The 16,975-nt window shown below is 49.0% G+C and overlaps 4 protein-coding genes across 4 annotated transcripts; all 4 read right to left on the reverse strand.

Moving 5' to 3' along the window:
* Positions 1-1,883: 1,883 nt before the first annotated feature.
* Positions 1,884-4,706, reverse strand: GGS22DRAFT_178283 (uncharacterized protein; the record flags this gene model as incomplete). The annotated part of the gene is made up of 3 exons (XM_047963570.1): positions 1,884-1,990; positions 2,150-4,271; positions 4,326-4,706. The coding sequence occupies 3 exons, from the start codon at positions 4,704-4,706 to the stop codon at positions 1,884-1,886; spliced, it is 2,610 nt and encodes an 869-aa protein (XP_047822296.1).
* Positions 4,707-7,260: 2,554 nt separating this feature from the next.
* Positions 7,261-7,938, reverse strand: GGS22DRAFT_155945 (uncharacterized protein). The gene has a single exon (XM_047960292.1). The coding sequence runs from the start codon at positions 7,625-7,627 to the stop codon at positions 7,415-7,417; it is 213 nt and encodes a 70-aa protein (XP_047822297.1). The 5' UTR covers positions 7,628-7,938; the 3' UTR covers positions 7,261-7,414.
* On the reverse strand, positions 7,500-9,264 carry GGS22DRAFT_97640 (uncharacterized protein). The gene has a single exon (XM_047968586.1). It carries the CDS (start codon positions 9,169-9,171, stop codon positions 7,630-7,632), a length of 1,542 nt encoding a protein of 513 aa, XP_047822298.1. The 5' UTR covers positions 9,172-9,264; the 3' UTR covers positions 7,500-7,629.
* A 4,687-nt stretch (positions 9,265-13,951) lies between these two features.
* Positions 13,952-16,906, reverse strand: GGS22DRAFT_97650 (Neutral/alkaline nonlysosomal ceramidase). The gene is made up of 5 exons (XM_047968587.1): positions 16,041-16,906; positions 15,967-15,982; positions 15,570-15,915; positions 15,344-15,512; positions 13,952-15,292 (listed from the first exon to the last, which is right to left on the reverse strand). The coding sequence occupies exons 1-5, from the start codon at positions 16,674-16,676 to the stop codon at positions 14,171-14,173; spliced, it is 2,289 nt and encodes a 762-aa protein (XP_047822299.1). The 5' UTR covers positions 16,677-16,906; the 3' UTR covers positions 13,952-14,170.
* Between the last annotated feature and the right edge of the window lie 69 nt (positions 16,907-16,975).

Consider the following 16,975-nt stretch of genomic DNA (forward strand, 5'->3'; position numbering starts at 1 on the left):
CGGCGCCCAAGCTATCTACCGTCTTGGGATAGGTGTACCTATGTAAGAAAGCGGTACATACATAATGAGTGCTGAGTAAGCCCAACCCGCGGAGAAAGGCGCCGAGTAAAGTTCCCCATTCTCTATGAACATGCAGACGATGCACGTAAGCTCGCGTCTCTAAACCTGCGGGGGGAAAGTGAGCCACGATAGGTACATACTGCTGATCGACCAACCCAGCTCTCCGGCTCGTCCAGTTGCTCCAGCTCGCAGGTACCTATTATGCGAAAAATATGTAAGCCCTAAGCGGAATCTCCTGCATTTACCTACCTTACCTGCTGCTTAGCTGTACCTACTAGGTACCCAGCTGATGACCCCTAACTGGACAGCTAAGCTACTGCTAGATAGCTAATATATTGGTTTCATGTACGTATAATACCTACCTACCTGTAAGATATCTATCTCAACGTCTTTCGACGAAAACAGACAGATAGACATATGAATGGACAGGTTATATATACCACATCCGCACTAGTGCCTCTGCTTTCCTAACCATTACCAATTTCTATGCCATTCCATATGCATGCATAAACACGAATGCAAGCATCTCCACGGCTGAGCATTCGTGGAAAATCTACCTAGGTACCTACTCACCCGTCCAAGTGGCTAGCTGGCTTGCTAAGTAGGTAATAAGCTTCAAAAACAAACATACCCAAACCAGTAATCCTCATCATACCTACCTATATGACGTCCAAGCACCGGCCCCTTCCCCGTCTCTCCATCCCGCAACACCCATCCCGAACCTCCGGGACCCGGGACGACCGGAAGCGACGGGATGGCACCACCTGCGAGGCAAGATCGAGGCGCAGACGGCGTGCCGCAGTGACGTGCAGCAGCAGCAGTAAAAAGTAACAACTTACTTACCTACTACCTATCAATTACTTACCTAGGTTACAATAAAAGGAGCGACCTAAAACGCGACCGGGGCGAATTTCTGTTGCGATTTTTGCTTTTCGTATACGATGTTTCATTCTAGAGTCGTAGTCAATCAGCCGACACGATTAAAAGGCGGGAGAGGGAATGGGGTAGATCTCGTTTCTGCTTGCCTCGCCGCTGTCCTGCTTCTGTTCGAATGGAAATGCTCGCGTATAGTTATAATAAGCACGGGGTAGTTAGACATATGTATGCTGGCACGTAGTATCTCGCCATCTTAGGTTTGCTTTTAGTAATATCTTGTCTTTATTGATTCATTCCGAACAGGCTTGGGTTTATAGCCTTAGCTGGAGACGCGGTCCGCAAATGTTGCTTTGCTTGGAACGTGACAGATATGTAGCAATAAGCAATTGCTTTAATTATATACTATTTTGTCGGTACTGTTGCGCCGCTGAGATGCGCGTCGGATGCACAAGTAAAAACCATCAAGTTGTCCCTGTCCTTCTCTATCGTCTCCGAAAAGCGCCGGCATTCGAACCCCAAGGTTGTCCATTCTACCAGCAGGACCGTAAAGCACGTTCCCGCCTTTCCCAGAACGCCCCGCGAATTTTTTTGAGCCGGACCATGTCCCTCATATATGTATATTGTAACGATCCCGCACGTAGCGCCAGGTCAGGTAAGTTTAGGTTAGGTTAGGTTAGGTGTTAGGTTAGAATAGCTGAATGATATATGTGGCAAAGTAGTCATAGTAGAGTAGAAGAATGTGAACGTGGTAAGCTACGTGGAAGTGGTGATCGTCAATGTCATCAATACATGACCTCCGCTATTCGAATCGTGATGCCCTAACCGTCGTTTAGGTTACGACATGGTTGGGCGATGTGCGGGATATATATGTAGATCGTCGTATCGCCAGACTGGCTGGGACTTAGCCCGATTAAATTAGAAAAAAATAGAAATTGGAGCCGTAGATTTTAAGTAGATGTAAGCAACTCCGTTTCGATCTTGACCTCGGGAAGCTTCTCTTTAGTTGTAAATTCCGAATCGGATGAATTCTCTTGCTCATTCTCGTTCTCGCTCACTGTAGCTTAATTAATCAGTTGGTGTCTGTTTCGACGATATAGAAGTTGTATGCTAATTCAGAGACTAATGTTTATGAAAGGGATTGAAGTCGGCAATGAAAGGATTAATATGAGAGAGGTATGAGGGTATGTGATGATGAGATTGGATGAATACTCACTACTTCCGTAGCCGGTGTCGGTATCAAGGTTCATCCCCATAACACCACGAGTGACGGTTAGACATCGTTCAACCATTTGATGTCTCACGTTTGACTCTAGCCCGCAGTCCTTTCCGGTCCAGATTCTTAGTGTACCCGAGAGGCGCTCAAGCGTGTCACTGCATGCTTCAGCTGCGAATTCGTGGCTTGCAAGTCGGTCCATCAACTTAAAGGTTGCTGCGTAACCAAGTAATCCCATGTCGCTAACAGGGTGGATCTGATCAATCACGGCGTATATGTCGACCGGCTCCTCGGGCGGAGAAAACTTTTGAAGGTGTGCGATAGCCATGGCACAAAGAAGGGAAGTACGCATTTCGGTCGTCATGACGAGCGAAGGAGGAAGTGACTTGATAGGAGTGGGGGGTGGTGACGGAGTACCGCGAGCTGGACTACCGGTAGGACTGTTCGGCGAGGAGAGAACCGGTGTTACAGGGCCAATAGCTTGTAACGCAGCCATGATATTCATGCTTCGTTTCTCCTCAATGAGCAAGGCACGCGCAACTAAGGCACGGTTTTGGGCGATGCATCCGATCGGAGCGGTCCTGATAGCTAGGGATATTTCATCCTCAATTTGCTGAACTGCTTCTGGATCATCCTCTTCCTTGGTAAGAAGACTCTTCGTAAGTGCACCTTGCAGTGTGATATTAGACCACCAAGCTGCAACCGCATCCATTGGAGAGCGGATTGCTACATCGTCTACCACGGTATCCATGCCATCAATGATCCCGATAGCATTGTGGTCAGTCGGGCGGTTCCAAGCGAGGTTATGTACTCTTTGGACGATGCTTTGGTTCAAGACAGCGTCGCAGTCATGTTCAAGGAGGGCAGCTAGATGATCCGGGAGGTCATCATCAGATTGTTCTTGGCCGCCACGTCGAAGCTGTGTTAAGAGTCTGTGCAGTTGTTTCGCTTCGTTCCATTTTGACCTCGCTAGTTTCGACGCCAAGGTATTTAAGACGCCAATTTGCATACCGGAGAGGCCAACTTCCCATAAGAGGACACGGATATGAAGGGCTTTCAGCATTAGTCGCAGCGGAGTTGTGGGGAGGGTTCCGGAAGCCAGCAGGGTTAGCGTGAGTCGGCTCTTGCTGATTTCGACATCTCCTCCGGCAAGTTGAGCGTCTAAAGCAATTGCCCAAGCCTTAACACGGGCAAGCTCCTGGTCTTCAGTGAGGCCTGTTAGCATCTGGTAACCGTGGATTCCGATGAGATTCCGAAGGCTCAGTTTGGCTGTCTTGAGGCACAGAGCGGCGGCCTCGAGGAAGAAGTTGTGGCGAGGGACCCAAACTGTCTGGATAGCAGTGAGCCACGCCTGGCGACGCACGTGAATGGGTGAAGCTAAAGAGGGCACCGCTTTCAAAGATATCTGTTTTTGTTTAAGGCCATCCTTGCCTGGTGCCCTGCGCTCTGCAAATGTAGAAATGATAACCCATCCGAGACAGCAGAATAGCAATGCGATCCGGATAGAGTATAACACTTGGGAACCATGAATGCTATAGCCCATAAAATCGACACTTAGCGAAGATGTAAGGAACCTAAGGAGCTGTATGGGGAGGGCGAAAAGGCCGCGACCCTCTGGTGTCTCGTTGCTTTGCTCCTTCTCGCGAGCAGCTTCCAAAAGCATCAATCCTGCTAGGGAACCGACCATCAACTTTCCGAAGTAGGGACCAGCATTCTGCCAGCCTCTTGCCTGTATGTGATGCTGCTGTGGCTGGATCTGTTGTTGGCGAATCATAGTAGGATTGCCTCTGTACGGCTGTTGTGGTACCGGGTATGGTTGATTTGTCACTAATTGGGCGGCGATAATACGTTTCATATCATCGGGAACTTGGATCATGCCTTGGGGATCGGGGCGGCCTGGAGTGTTCATAGCAGAATTCGCGTAGCCATTAGGTTCGTGCGAGTATTGTATAGGTGTGGACGGTGTTCCCTGCTGTAGGGGGCTAACTGCGCCGTTCATCGCACCAGCCATAAACAGTTTCTCAAAGGCGGCTATTCGTTGCGACATGGCAGAGTTCTCGTCGATAAGCCGGAGATTTCTTTTCTCTAGATGCCGAATATATTCGGTAGCTTTGCTTAAAACCTGCAAAGAGTTTAGTTATAGTAACGACTTGATAGAATGCGATAGGAGACGCACTGTTGCCTTGTTTAACTTATGCGCCGGCGTCAAGCCGTGTAGTTCCTCCCTATCTTCCGTCGTATCCTCTCCCCGAGCACTCTTTGACATGATGCGCAGACTCGGTACACTATCTCGTAAAGCGGCTATCTTGTCGTTGAGATTAGTGCGATACCTCTTTTCGATCATGTTATGCGCAGTTTTCTTCACCGGTTGGTGGCTATCAAGGTCGTCGTCATCGTCATCGTCAACATCTATCGAGGACTTTCGCTTGCGACTATTTGATTTGGACGATAGGCTCTGATCTTCGGGCGACGATATGGAAGACGACTTGTATACGGGACCGGCAGAATCGGGACTTGCTTCGCTCTTGGGGGATCGGTAGTGAATTTGCGCAGGCATAGCAATACTTTGTAGTTTCTGCCGTTGCTCCTCAGTCAACCCTCGCGGCCCGGCACCGTTAGGTCGAACCTGAAGCGTCGTCGTGGCTCCCACTGGACCTGCTGTCGGAAGCGAATTTGACGGACCAGTAGCGATGGAAGACGGGACAACCGCAGCGGATTGCTGCGGCGCCGACACCTGGGGTTGCGACGGTAAGCCATGATCGAGTTCTGATTGAGGACCTAAAGCCCAATCATCTTGATAAAAATTATTAGTGTCGTATGTGTCATATGGAGGAGTATCTTGAAAGGTCCAATTAGGGTCGCTGTAAAATTGTTGGTTGGCGGCGTTAGTTTCGGTCAACGTTGCGTCCCCGTTGCTCGGGTTGTTGTTGTTATCTTGGTAATACGGGCCGTTTTCATCAAGACCGAAGAGGTCGGAAGCTTCTTGCTGATCAGTCATTGTGGTGGCACTGGTGCTGGTACGATCATGAGATGCAAGTATGGTTCGACATCAGCAGGCACCACAGCAAGTTCCTTCAGCCGCTCACTTCCAGACAATCCGGGCAGCCCAGGTCAGGACAAGCGAAAGGAGGGGGTTTGCATAAGGCGGGAACGGACCAGGGGGTTAATCGTCGCTGATGACCTGATCGTACGGCCTAGAATGGTAAAGGGCTAGAATAGTATCTATGGATGAATAGAAAATGGTTGGCTGGCCGGTGGGCTCACGCAATCGATGTCGATATATAAAGTCTGGATGGGGAAGGCGATAGGAAGTAGGAATAAAATGTGGTTGTAATTTTAGAAAGTAGATTTCGCGACAACAAATTTCCCAAGTTGCCCAGGTTGTCAAGGTTGTTCGGGTATGCGTATGGGAAAAAGCGTGAAACAGGGACGGGCAAAATGGGCGAAATGGAAAAAGAATTGACGAAAAGCGAAAAGCTTGCTATGTGACGCCAAGACCCCCCGTTAAAAAAAACACAGCACCCGTGGACCTCACAGCTTTCGAGAGATTGGGCGGAGAAGAAGAGGAGTTCCCTAAATTATGGCGTATGGCGGCGTATTGGCGTATGTAACTAGGAAAAAAAGGCAATTGTGCTAAGTGTGTAAAGGTGCGGAATATGCAGAATCTGTACAGCCCTGGAGGTATATGGAGGTATATGGAGGTATAGGTATAGGTATGGGAATAGGTATTGGATGTAATGTCCACTACTGTATGTGTGTATGTGTGTGTATATGTCGTAGTAGGTGTGGTAGGAAATAGGTAGACGTCAATTTTGCTTCTGCTTTTGCTTCTGCTTTTGCTTGACTGTGCTTTTTGCTTTTGCTTTGCTTTGCTTTTCTTTTCTTTTTTCCTTTCCTCGTTTGCTACACCAACACCCTCGTCGCTCAACTCTACCGCCGTATCCTTCCCTAATTTCTCAATCAAAACCCGACGGTAAGGGGACGAGCGTAGCAATAACAGCAACAAGCTGTATCGCTAGGTAGACACCTTGTCTTTCGTCGCACTCACACGGCGATATTGGAGATTTCGCTCTTCCGAGATCTTGGAATCCGATAGGCGGGAGTGTCAACGAGGCGCGAAAAATCCAATTGCGAGAGTGAAAAAGACGGGGGATTTCTTGATGGAGGCTTGAGGGCTTGAGAGAATCATACGATGGGTGGATGAGTTTAGTTAGAAGAATCATGGGTACGGATTAGATATCGATCGGGCTTAATCGAGACGCTCGGACCATAAATTGATTAATATGGGCCTCGAGGCGGGTCTTGCGACTCTTTCGCAGGTCTTGCCTGCTACATAAGATCTTCGGCTTAGCCGTCATGTCTGTCGAGACCGTTCTATTGGTGGGGGAGCTATGACCCACGTGTCACTAGCCACTGATAACTCGCCAATTTCTATGAGTTCCAGCCACTTTTCCCACTCTTGCCCACTTTGCTCAAGCACAAGATCACTAAGGAGAAAGGGACCAGGTAAGGATCAGGGGAGAGCCTAGGTTTTCCGGGTACGCACCGATTACGTCCGTACCTCTTAGCCGGTAGGCAGGTGATAAAATACATTCATATCCCAATGCTGTGTCACCTTTCAAGGGTTTCTAAGGTTTCTAGGGCATTTTAACTCATCATTCTGGACGGGTGGCTGCTTCGTAGTGCTATACCGATATTGCTTATATTGATTAATAGTCTCAATGTCTGGTACAACTACAGCTTTCGGTTCCCACCGACACCGACTCCTTTCCGATTTAAGTCTCTTCTACAGGTACTTTGTTGGGCAATAAGAAGCCAGTCGTCATCGATAATGGACGGCTTGGATCCGTAGTTTCTGTTTACCAGGTTTCCCATCTATCCGAGGTCTTCCCTAGCCAATCAAGCGTTGAGAATGTCGAATGCGGAACAAATAGTCCTGGCTAGATCCACAACGATGAGAAACGGTTTAGTCTTCCTTTATGCCGTATATCGTGTTCCTATAAAATCTAGCAAATTTAGCTTGCCTCACTTGAGTCCTGAATATTTACATATTACATACCTGTGGTACATTGAGTATATATGGTCACATGCAAGCGCTATCTTAAATCAGTGGATTCGAAGTGCGAAAAGAGCAATAGAGTAATACTGCATGACTAGTACTTAGGTAGGTAGTTTGCCAAATATTCAACGGCGAGCCCCGATAGAGAAGAGAAACAACCATTGGTTTTGATGTATAATTGAAACTCCAACGTTAAATTAACTCCTTCAAGAGTCTCTCAAAAAGTGGTATAATAGAATTATAAACAAGTAAAAAGCTTTGGGGCTGAAAGTAGGCATATCCCATCCCTCTACGTCATTCATCACATTTTGAAACACAAGCCCATATAAAAAAACGCCGGGAAACAGGCTCAGACCAGGATGAGCCCTACGAGACCTTCCATTGCAATCATTGCAACCCAATAAACCCGTTAAACCCATGTCTACCACATTTCGTCACTGCTCTTGACCATCTCCACGGTTGGTGTCTTGGGCTGTAACTGCTTCATCCTCTTTCTGTCTGCTTTCGTCACTAACGATGGTGTAATTGGAACCACAGGCGAGAATGGCTGGTATGGTGTGTAAGGCACTGGTGCACCCGTCCAAGGGGTTCGTAATCCCGAAGGCGATAGAGGCATTGCCCTTTCAAACGTTGTTTGCTTGGTTGTCTGTGCCGAAGGAGAGCTGAGAGCAGGCTCGTAAGCTCGCAGCGGGAGCGCCCCACCAGTTCGAACTGCTGATGGCGCGTTGGGTCGCGAGAAAGACTGTTCTAACCGGGGTGAAGTTGGGAACGTAGCACCGGGTTTTGGAGACGCTGGCAGGGAAGGGAATCTGTTGACACCTGGCTTTGGTGACGAAGGTAGACCAACAAGCGGTGCAGTGGATCGATCCGAGATGGCGGAGATGGCAGAAACAGGGTCAGGGTCTGTATACTGCGAGTTATTGCGCATATGACCCAGACGTTCGTCAATGCTTTGAGTGCTCTCGGGCGAGATATCCGGGGGAGTGATAGGAGCCACTATGTGCTGCCTGCTGGCCCGTGCATATGGTATCTGATCTGTCGGAATCGGAGGCGGGGATGCGGGTGCGTAATGACGAGGCGGAATTGAGCTCATTTCTTCTTCCTCGTGGCGCGGGAAAGTACCCGACATCGGTGTCATGATTGGCGACGAGATGCTGATACCTTTTACATTCTTCTTTCGAGGGGATTTAAAAGCAGATAAGATTGAAGATGTTCTAGATTGAGGTTTCTCTGCTCCAGCCTGTAGGTCGAGGTTCGCGGGCTTATTTTTGCCCCTCTTTAGAATCCCCTGCTTTGGAGCTTGTTGTTGGGACGACAATGGCGCTGGTGGTTGATCTAAAGTGACACCTGCTTCCTTCGCAGCCTCCTGCTCCATCACGAGCCTGTACATCTCTTCTAGCTGTTGTTGCGCCATTTCGCGGTCTGCTGCAACGACTCGTGGGTCTACCAACGGGTTAACACCAAGAGTGCTGGTGGAATGAAGCGACGGAACAATGTAAGGACTTGTCGGCCCTGTGTCGGTCAATGGTGTTGGCGGGGTCGGATATGAGAAATTCTTGATTGGCGATTTAGGCGGATCAAGGCCGTATTGAGTATTTTGGGCGTCTGCGAGCTGAGGCGGTGGAAAAGCGAATGAATATGGATACTGGCCCTCGAGGTCTTCTTCTCCTGCCGTGAGGTGTTCGCGGCGCTTCTTTGCTAGGATAAGAAGGAGAGCAGCAACTACAACGAGTGAAAGAGCATATGATCCGACTATACCACCAATCTGCGCGGGAAGGTAAGTTGTATCCCTCAAGGCACCGGCCGAGAGTGGAGGACCGTCTTCAGGCGACGGCGGCGGATCGTAGTAGTTGCTATGAAGGTCTTGTATCACGCTGGCAGAACAAAAAGGAGTGAATGTTGAGAAAAACAGAAGTAGCACAAACTGAAGCGAGGAATGCTTTCTATAAAGCACCAGTTGCATTGTGTGTGACCCGGATCGTCATGAAAAATACTATATCCCGACTCCTTAGTCAAACCTCCTGACGGATCAATCGAAACACATCCTGATGGAGATTTAGCAAGGTCAGACACAAAGTAGGGAGGACAAAGGGTATATAGCGGCTGGTGATGTTCGGCAGTGTGTCGAAGTGGGCCAGAATCCGCGATGCTAACATGCGAACATTGGCGCTTGTGGTGTGAACTGGCCTCTCACTCGTCGACCTCTTCTAGGTACTTGGCTCCATGCATGACTGGCCCCCAGGGAGGACGCCCACTGAGGGTGATAGATTGCCAAATTCATCTTTGCGGATGGCAGTGGTTGATCCCGTTCTTCCAATTCTGGTTGGATAAGGATATCGGGACGACAGGGAGTTAAGCGCCAACTACCCGAGAATTGAACGTGATTGGCGGTCAACTTCCACAACATCAGCGACCCCGCCGCCACTCTCACCTTTCCCCCTGCGCTTCTGCAGGTCACTCTGACTTTATGATCACCGATTGGTCAAATTCGTCTCTACCGACAGAGGCGTGGTTGGACCCCAAAAGGATCCAGGTATCTCGTAGATGGTAGAGAGGGTTTTTGTTGGCACTAAGGAATAAAATGGTAATTGTTTGCCCTAACCATGGTGACCAAGCCTTAAAAGAGGTTGATAAAAAGTGCTAGCCATTCCCTTTTCAATCTCATCACATCCTCTAACATATCAGATTATCAGATCTTGGTGATGACGATTTTACGGATGTGACTTCGTAAATATTTTATGAAGTGATGAGCGAAAAACAACACTAAAATGAGAATATTCCCTATTGCCGACGATACCGGCAAATGTATGTGATCGAAAGATGCGCGGCGGCAACGAAATCAGATTGTTATGCGTAGCGTTTCTTAAGATCGCTATTAATCCTTGAAAACCAAAAACCTGGTAAGAAGAAACAATCGTCCCTCACAAACCTCATCCTTTGAGGCTAGGATTCTCTGAGGTCAGCTCGTGTGGATTGGTTGGCTGTTTCGAATATGGATTTGAACAATGCCAAAGGATGATTTCGGATCCGGAACTTCCAATTAACTCTCTGCCCCTTTGCGACCTGTGCGACCCGTGCCTGGACACGTAAGCTGTCAATTGATTTCATTGGCTGTAAATTCGAGTTACACATCCTTCGGAATTGCAAACTCTATTATATTTAGATAGCACCCAGAGGAGGTAAGTACACTTAAAAAAGTTAAAAATTCAGTTGGAAATTGCTATTAATAACATATGTATGAATTAACAAGGTCATTCATGAGAATAAAATTCATTCATGCGTCGTAATGATGGATGGAATTGAATGAGGTAGTCACCTGACCTGGCGCTCTGCAAGTACCGTGTCGGTTCTTAAAGTATCCGATCTAAAAACAGCTGTCGCGTCTTATCCCTTACCCTTGTAATCCAGCACGCGTCTGCCTCCTCCCCTCAACCCTGCCATGACATACAATTTATGGTCGTCAGGACCAAAATATGGTCGCTAATTCTCAATTTCTTGAAGGTTAGTGGTATTAACGGATACTTTAAATCGTCTTTTCTTCAATGAACGAGAATTCGCAGCCATGTCTGGCTCCAACAACAATGATTTATTCAAATCATTAAATCAGGCACAGTCTCGTGCTGTCAACTCTCAATCATCGACTGTCGCTATATTGGCTGGTCCTGGAAGTGGCAAGACTCACACGCTCACATCTCGAGTTGTTTGGTTGATTGATCATGTTGGTATCCGGCCACGCGATGTCATTGTCGCAACATTTACCGTTAAAGCAGCCAATGAGATGAAACTGCGTCTCGGTGAGGCACTTGGAGATGGGCGCGAAAAGAATATCGTACTCGGCACTTTTCACAGCATTGCTCGCAGGTATCTGGCTATACATGGAAAGCGTATTGGGCTGGATCCCAAGTTCGGTATCGCGGACGACTCTGATTCGAGGGCCATTATCAAGCGTATATGCAAGAGATTAGAAGCTCAGGTTGATCCAGCTGCTGCTCGTGCTTGGATCAGTAAGCGTAAAGCAAAGGGAACTTCCGACGAGAAGCCCAACAAGGCTAAAGATGGCAAGGATATAAACTCTCAAATGTTCGAAGAATGTTTCCAAGGTTACCAATCCCATCTAGAGCGATCGAATTTGCTCGACTACGATGATCTACTTATTCGCTGTGTCGATCTGCTTCGTCAGCATCCGGACTGTGTCCAGAACATTCAAACTGTCTTGATCGATGAGTATCAAGACACAAACGGGGTCCAGTATGATCTGATGAAGCTTTTCGCCCAGAAGAATCGGCGGATAACGATAGTTGGTGACCCGGACCAGAGCATCTACGGTTGGCGGTCGGCAGAAATAAGAAATCTCCATCGCCTGCTTCGTGATTTCCCCGGTACCGATGAAATATCCCTCGAGGAAAACTATAGATCGTCAAGTTCCATCCTCGACGTATCTCTAAAGGTCATCCAACAAGATGAAGATAGATACAAGAAGGCTTTGTTGCCTATCCATGCTAAGTGTACTCGGCCCGTCCTTCGTATGCTGAAGAACCCTATGGATGAAGCGGAGTGGGTTGTTTCTGAGATTATGCGAATAAAGATGATGTCTGGGGACATGATCAAATTTGACGACATTGCCATATTACTTCGGTCTGCCTCGTTATCGAGACACATCGAATCCGCTCTTGGGAGAAAAGGTATACCTTATAGGATGGTTGGTGGTTTCAAATTTTACGAACGGGCCGAAATCAAGACAATCCTGGACTATCTACGAGTTATCCACCAGCCCGATAATAACGACGCTCTCGCTCGTATCATAAACGTTCCAAGACGAGGTGTCGGTGACGTGACAATAACATCTCTATTAGAGGAAGCTGAACGGAATCACATGAGCCTCTGGCAATTACTTGACCAGCACTTTAAAGGCAGTCGAAAAGCGAAGACAACCATCAGAAATCAAACAGAACAGAAGATCAGCGGGGGACTGTTCAAGTTAATTAACCATTTGCGAAGTAAACTACGACCAGAAAAGGGCGATCCATCTGACCTGGTCGAAATCATCATGCTGCTACTCAAAGACTTACGATTCGAGAAGCATCTAGAAGAAGCCCATGGTCCGGGGTACGAGCTACGATGGGCAAACGTCGAAGAATTTGTGAACCTAGCTACAGAGTTCGTGCATCACGACAAGCCAGAAGAAGATCTACTTCCACTTCTGGAGGACACAGAACAAATGCCGGATGACGATGTACTGGCGCGGTTCTTGTCGAATGTTGCGCTGGCATCTGATAAACAGACTGATGAGAAAGATAAGGAAGCAAAACTGCAGGTTACAGTATCTACAATACACGCTGCCAAGGGCTTAGAATGGCCCGTCGTCTTCATCCCTGCCGTATATGACGGATCTATCCCGCATTTAAGATCTGAGGATAGAAATGAGGAACGACGTCTTCTATACGTGGCAATGACTCGAGCTCAGGCCTTACTTTACTTAAGCTGCCCCCAGAACACTATGGGCAATAAAGATGGTACAAGGATCTCCCCTTTCGTCAGCGGGTTGTCGTCTTCGAATTTCCTCAAAAAGGGTCCGTCGTTTGATCGTTCGGTAATGGTGGAAATAGCTAGGATACTACGAAGGACCCTCCCTTCAGAGGATGCCATATACAAGGGTATGCCTACGATGGCGGCTGTGGAAGATAACCAATTTTCAATTGATCCGAGCAAGGATGGGCAAGATTCTTCGAATACCGTGAATAATCATAGGTTCAATCAACGTCCTGGGCAGAACAAACGACAAAAGACTAGCCATCCTAGTGTTCAGGTGGCCGAGGAATCGGTCGAAGGCTGGGCAGCCCCTTACCAAACAACAATGCAGAGGTCTGCTTCATTTACAGTACCACAACCTCCACAGTCTGGTTTTACAACAGCTGGAGCTCATTACGCAAACGTCACTGCCGCGGAAGCAGCAAAACCCGCCCCCAGGCCTGCCCCAAACCCCCAGGGGGCGGCAACGAAAAGGCCTCCAACCAACCGACTTCCTTCCCAGAAGAGTTTAATAGGATATGGGTATGGCGTAACGGACCATGACAAATCTAAACAAGCCGACGAAATTTCACCACCTGTCCCTTCAAAACTGACGAACGCCCGTCGCCCTTACCAGATCCCGCGAGGTCGCGGGCAACCGACAAGACACTTCTCTCTGCCTTCATCACTCCAAGATCTCCAACCTACAAAACCACCTCCTACGATCTCCCCCGACCTAGCAAGCCACAAGCTCGGCTCCTCGAAACTCTCGACCCGGCCAACTACAAACTACACCCCTACTCAAACAACAGTACAACAAACCCCCAAACCAAAACAATACGCCTGCTTCTCTAGCTCGCCCACTAAACCGCAACCAGGAGAAGAAAAAGCGAGCGCGGGAGCAGAGAAGGAAAACACGGAGCCCCCAGAAGAACCCACTCGTCCGGCTAAGAGCTTCCACGCGACGACGGTAGACTGTGGACCGAAAGTCGGGTGGAGGGGAGGCGGCGGCATACAGCGGCCGGATAAACTAGGGCGAAGCGGGATCACGCCTATGGACCGGTTGAAGAAGCCTTTTAAGCTGACTGTTAAGAGGCCGCCAACATGATCGTGGATCAAGACGTACGAGTATAACGACGTGATGATACTCACCAGGTACCCGTATACAGGTATATAATATAACGAACGGCTACATAATGAACAGTGCAGCTGTTGGTATGAATATAACATCATTAAACGATATGTCTCCAATCATATAATCACAAGCCTTGAACGTAAACATATGTGTTCCAGCGGCAACCAAATAGTAATTATATTACGAAGTAGGCATATACATAGCCGCGATATCCTCATCCCACATAACAGCACGTAACTCGCTATAAACAATCTCCCTCCCCCTCACCACACATAAATCATTATTCATCCCTCTCCTCCCCTCTCCCCTTTCCATCCCCCTACGAAAGCGTAAACCCCCCACTAACCCCCTGAAAAGCCGTAATAGCCCCCCCAATCAAAGCCTTACTATCGCCAAAATACCGCGTCCGATACGTCCCCGGAGCCGCATCCTGCTCCGTCTCCCAACTTATCGTCACAGTGCTGTACCCCAGAATCACATCCGTCCGCGTCCACGTGTACACCAGACTCCAATCCTGGTCGTCCCGAACCTGGACCCAGTTCCCGCTCGCAGAGTCCTGCTTCTCGATCGCCGCGTACGTGCCCTCGAGACGCAGATTGTTCCGCGGGTTCGCGGCCACGAAGGTCGTGTTTACGACTGCGCCCCGCGCGTATGACGCTTTCGGCTGCACGGTTACGTCGCCGAATTTTTTACCTGGCGGCGCGTTGTCTTGTACTACGCCTGTGATGAAGCTTAGGCTTGTGTTGCGGTTGTCGGGGGGTGTTGGGCCTGGGTCTGGCGAGGACGTCGAGTCGTGCGCGAGGTACGAGATCGCGCTTACAGTTAGGTTTATGTACGCGGGGAGTTGCCATGGTCCGAAGAGCGTGCTGGCGCCTTCGTATCGCTGGATCCCGTATTCTTCCGGTGTGGCTAGGTAGTGCGCGTATGTGTTTGCTGGACCGCCTAGTACGACGCGCGGCTCGGCGGTGGTGCCGGTGATATCAGGTGTAGAGACGGCTTTGATGGCGCTGCGCCAGCGGCGTCCTGACATGGTGGTTGCTTCGCTGGGGCTGATGATTATGACGAATTGGCCGACGCGGAGGAGTTGTACGTCGATGATGTTTGGGCTCCATGCGTATGGTGCTGTCATCTCGCCTACGTCTAGGAGAACGGGCTTCGGGTTCTGGCATGCTTGCTGCTGGGGAGTGGGGGCGTGTAGAAGGTCCTTGACGAGTTCCCATAGGGGACTTGCGCTCGGCTCCCCGGAGTCTCCTTGTGTGAAGTCGAAGGCACCGGGGCCATCAGTGGTTCCGGCTGCGAAGGAGTATCCGAGGGATGCGGGACAAGTCTGTACTTCGGTTCCGTTGTCGAGCTGAAATTTCCAGAAGGACATATCGTGATAGTAGTGGAAAGACTTCACTGATGAACCAACTACTGCAGTACCGGATGAATCGAGCGAATCCTGGTGATGGATAAGCGCTAGTTATTATGATAATGAGAATATATGACTTACATAGACCGATCGAGCACCACTGTATTGGCGCTTTCCGATTTCATAGCAACTCTTAATTCCGAGATCGAGCTCGGTGAAAAGAGGACCGCGGCCGTGGCAGGCCTGGGATTTACCATTTGAGCAGGTGCTGTTAACATAGCTGCATTGCTGGCTGGATCCATCGTCACACCTTAAATGAGGTTAATATCTAATCAAAAACCAAAGAATTGTACGGATATATGCTCACCAAGCACCCAACGTATTAGGAGTGGTATCTCCAACGTTTGCCTGAGAAAATCCGGCTACGAATCCGTCAGCGGCGGAATCATCGCTCTCCATAGCCTGCTCAAACATAATCTCCGCGACGCCCTTGTTGTCTCCGGTTACGTGGGTGCTGTTTTGATAAACCGATGTTCCGTGGACGGGAAACCACGTTAGGATACCCATATTCTTGCTATCCGATGCGCGCTGGAACCTGAGGACGGTCATTTCTTTGTCGGTAGAGTCCGCATATCGAGCTCGTTCTTCGGCAGGGTTAGCCATGTAGGCATAGAGACTTCGACTGAGGTTGCCATCCGTGATATTCACCGCCCCTGTTTAAATAATTAGAGACACGTCTTAGACTGTTCGAGTTTAAATCATACCAAAGTCAAGATATCCCTAGTAAAAAAGTTAGTCATGTGTAAGCAACTCGCAATATATAAACTCTTTCACTCACCTCGGTTAGAGATTCATGAGCTCTCTTGATCGACAGAACAGCTCCATCGACAATAGCTTGGTAGCTTTGCTTATCAAACCCCAAACTGGTGACCTGGGGCAGTAGATAATTAAACCAAGCCCCAGGTCCAGAATGAGCGTGTGTTCCAGTAACGGCAACGTTCCCCCTCTTATAGACAGAATATTCGCTTCCTAGCGCAGCAAGCCCGTCGAAGATACCGAAGCTCACAGCCGTATCGCCAGATTGCGCATCGAGAACCAAGTACACGAACCGATCGGCCGGGTTGTTGACATCGCCGACGATAAACGCTCGGGAGAAGATTCGTTGTCGAAGACCGGTGCCGACCTGTGAAAGATCGGCGTATCCTGCAAAGTTGATTTCAACCACGGGGCCGGTGATATCGGCCTTCCCAACGCCAATTAGGTATTTATCGCCCTTCGTTTCGGCCCTAGCCTTGGACTCTGACGTAATTTTCGCTCGCGCCGCATGATGAGAGAGATCGAAACCACGTTGCGGTACCGGTCCACCGATCTTAGTAGCGAAGATAGCTCCGAGGACGAAAAACGAGAAGATCGTGAGGAAGGCCAGCACAGGCCTACCTCTCGTTCGAAAGCTAGAAGGAAACGTAGGAGTCATGTCGACGAGATTAAAAGACCTACTTAATTGACTATCTAAAGCCAACCGTAGTATCTACCTAGTTCCTAATGACTGAGCAAAGAGGTATCGAGCTCGGGGAGATCTTTCCCTATCTCCAGACTTGGCAGCAGCGAGCTTTTTATTTACTATAATTCCCCGTCACTAGAAAGGAAAGAGAAGGGCACGAGACAGCTTTTAGCAGATCCCTTATCCTGGTAAAGAATGCAACGGCCGACGGCCATGGCTGCGCACAGGCGAAGCAAACAGATAGAAGGCGAAAAAAGCAAGTTGGGGGAAAG

The sequence above is a fragment of the Annulohypoxylon maeteangense genome (genome assembly GCF_022496945.1).
Source record: "Annulohypoxylon maeteangense strain CBS 123835 unplaced genomic scaffold GGS22scaffold_3, whole genome shotgun sequence".
In the NCBI taxonomy this organism is placed as follows: domain Eukaryota; kingdom Fungi; phylum Ascomycota; class Sordariomycetes; order Xylariales; family Hypoxylaceae; genus Annulohypoxylon; species Annulohypoxylon maeteangense.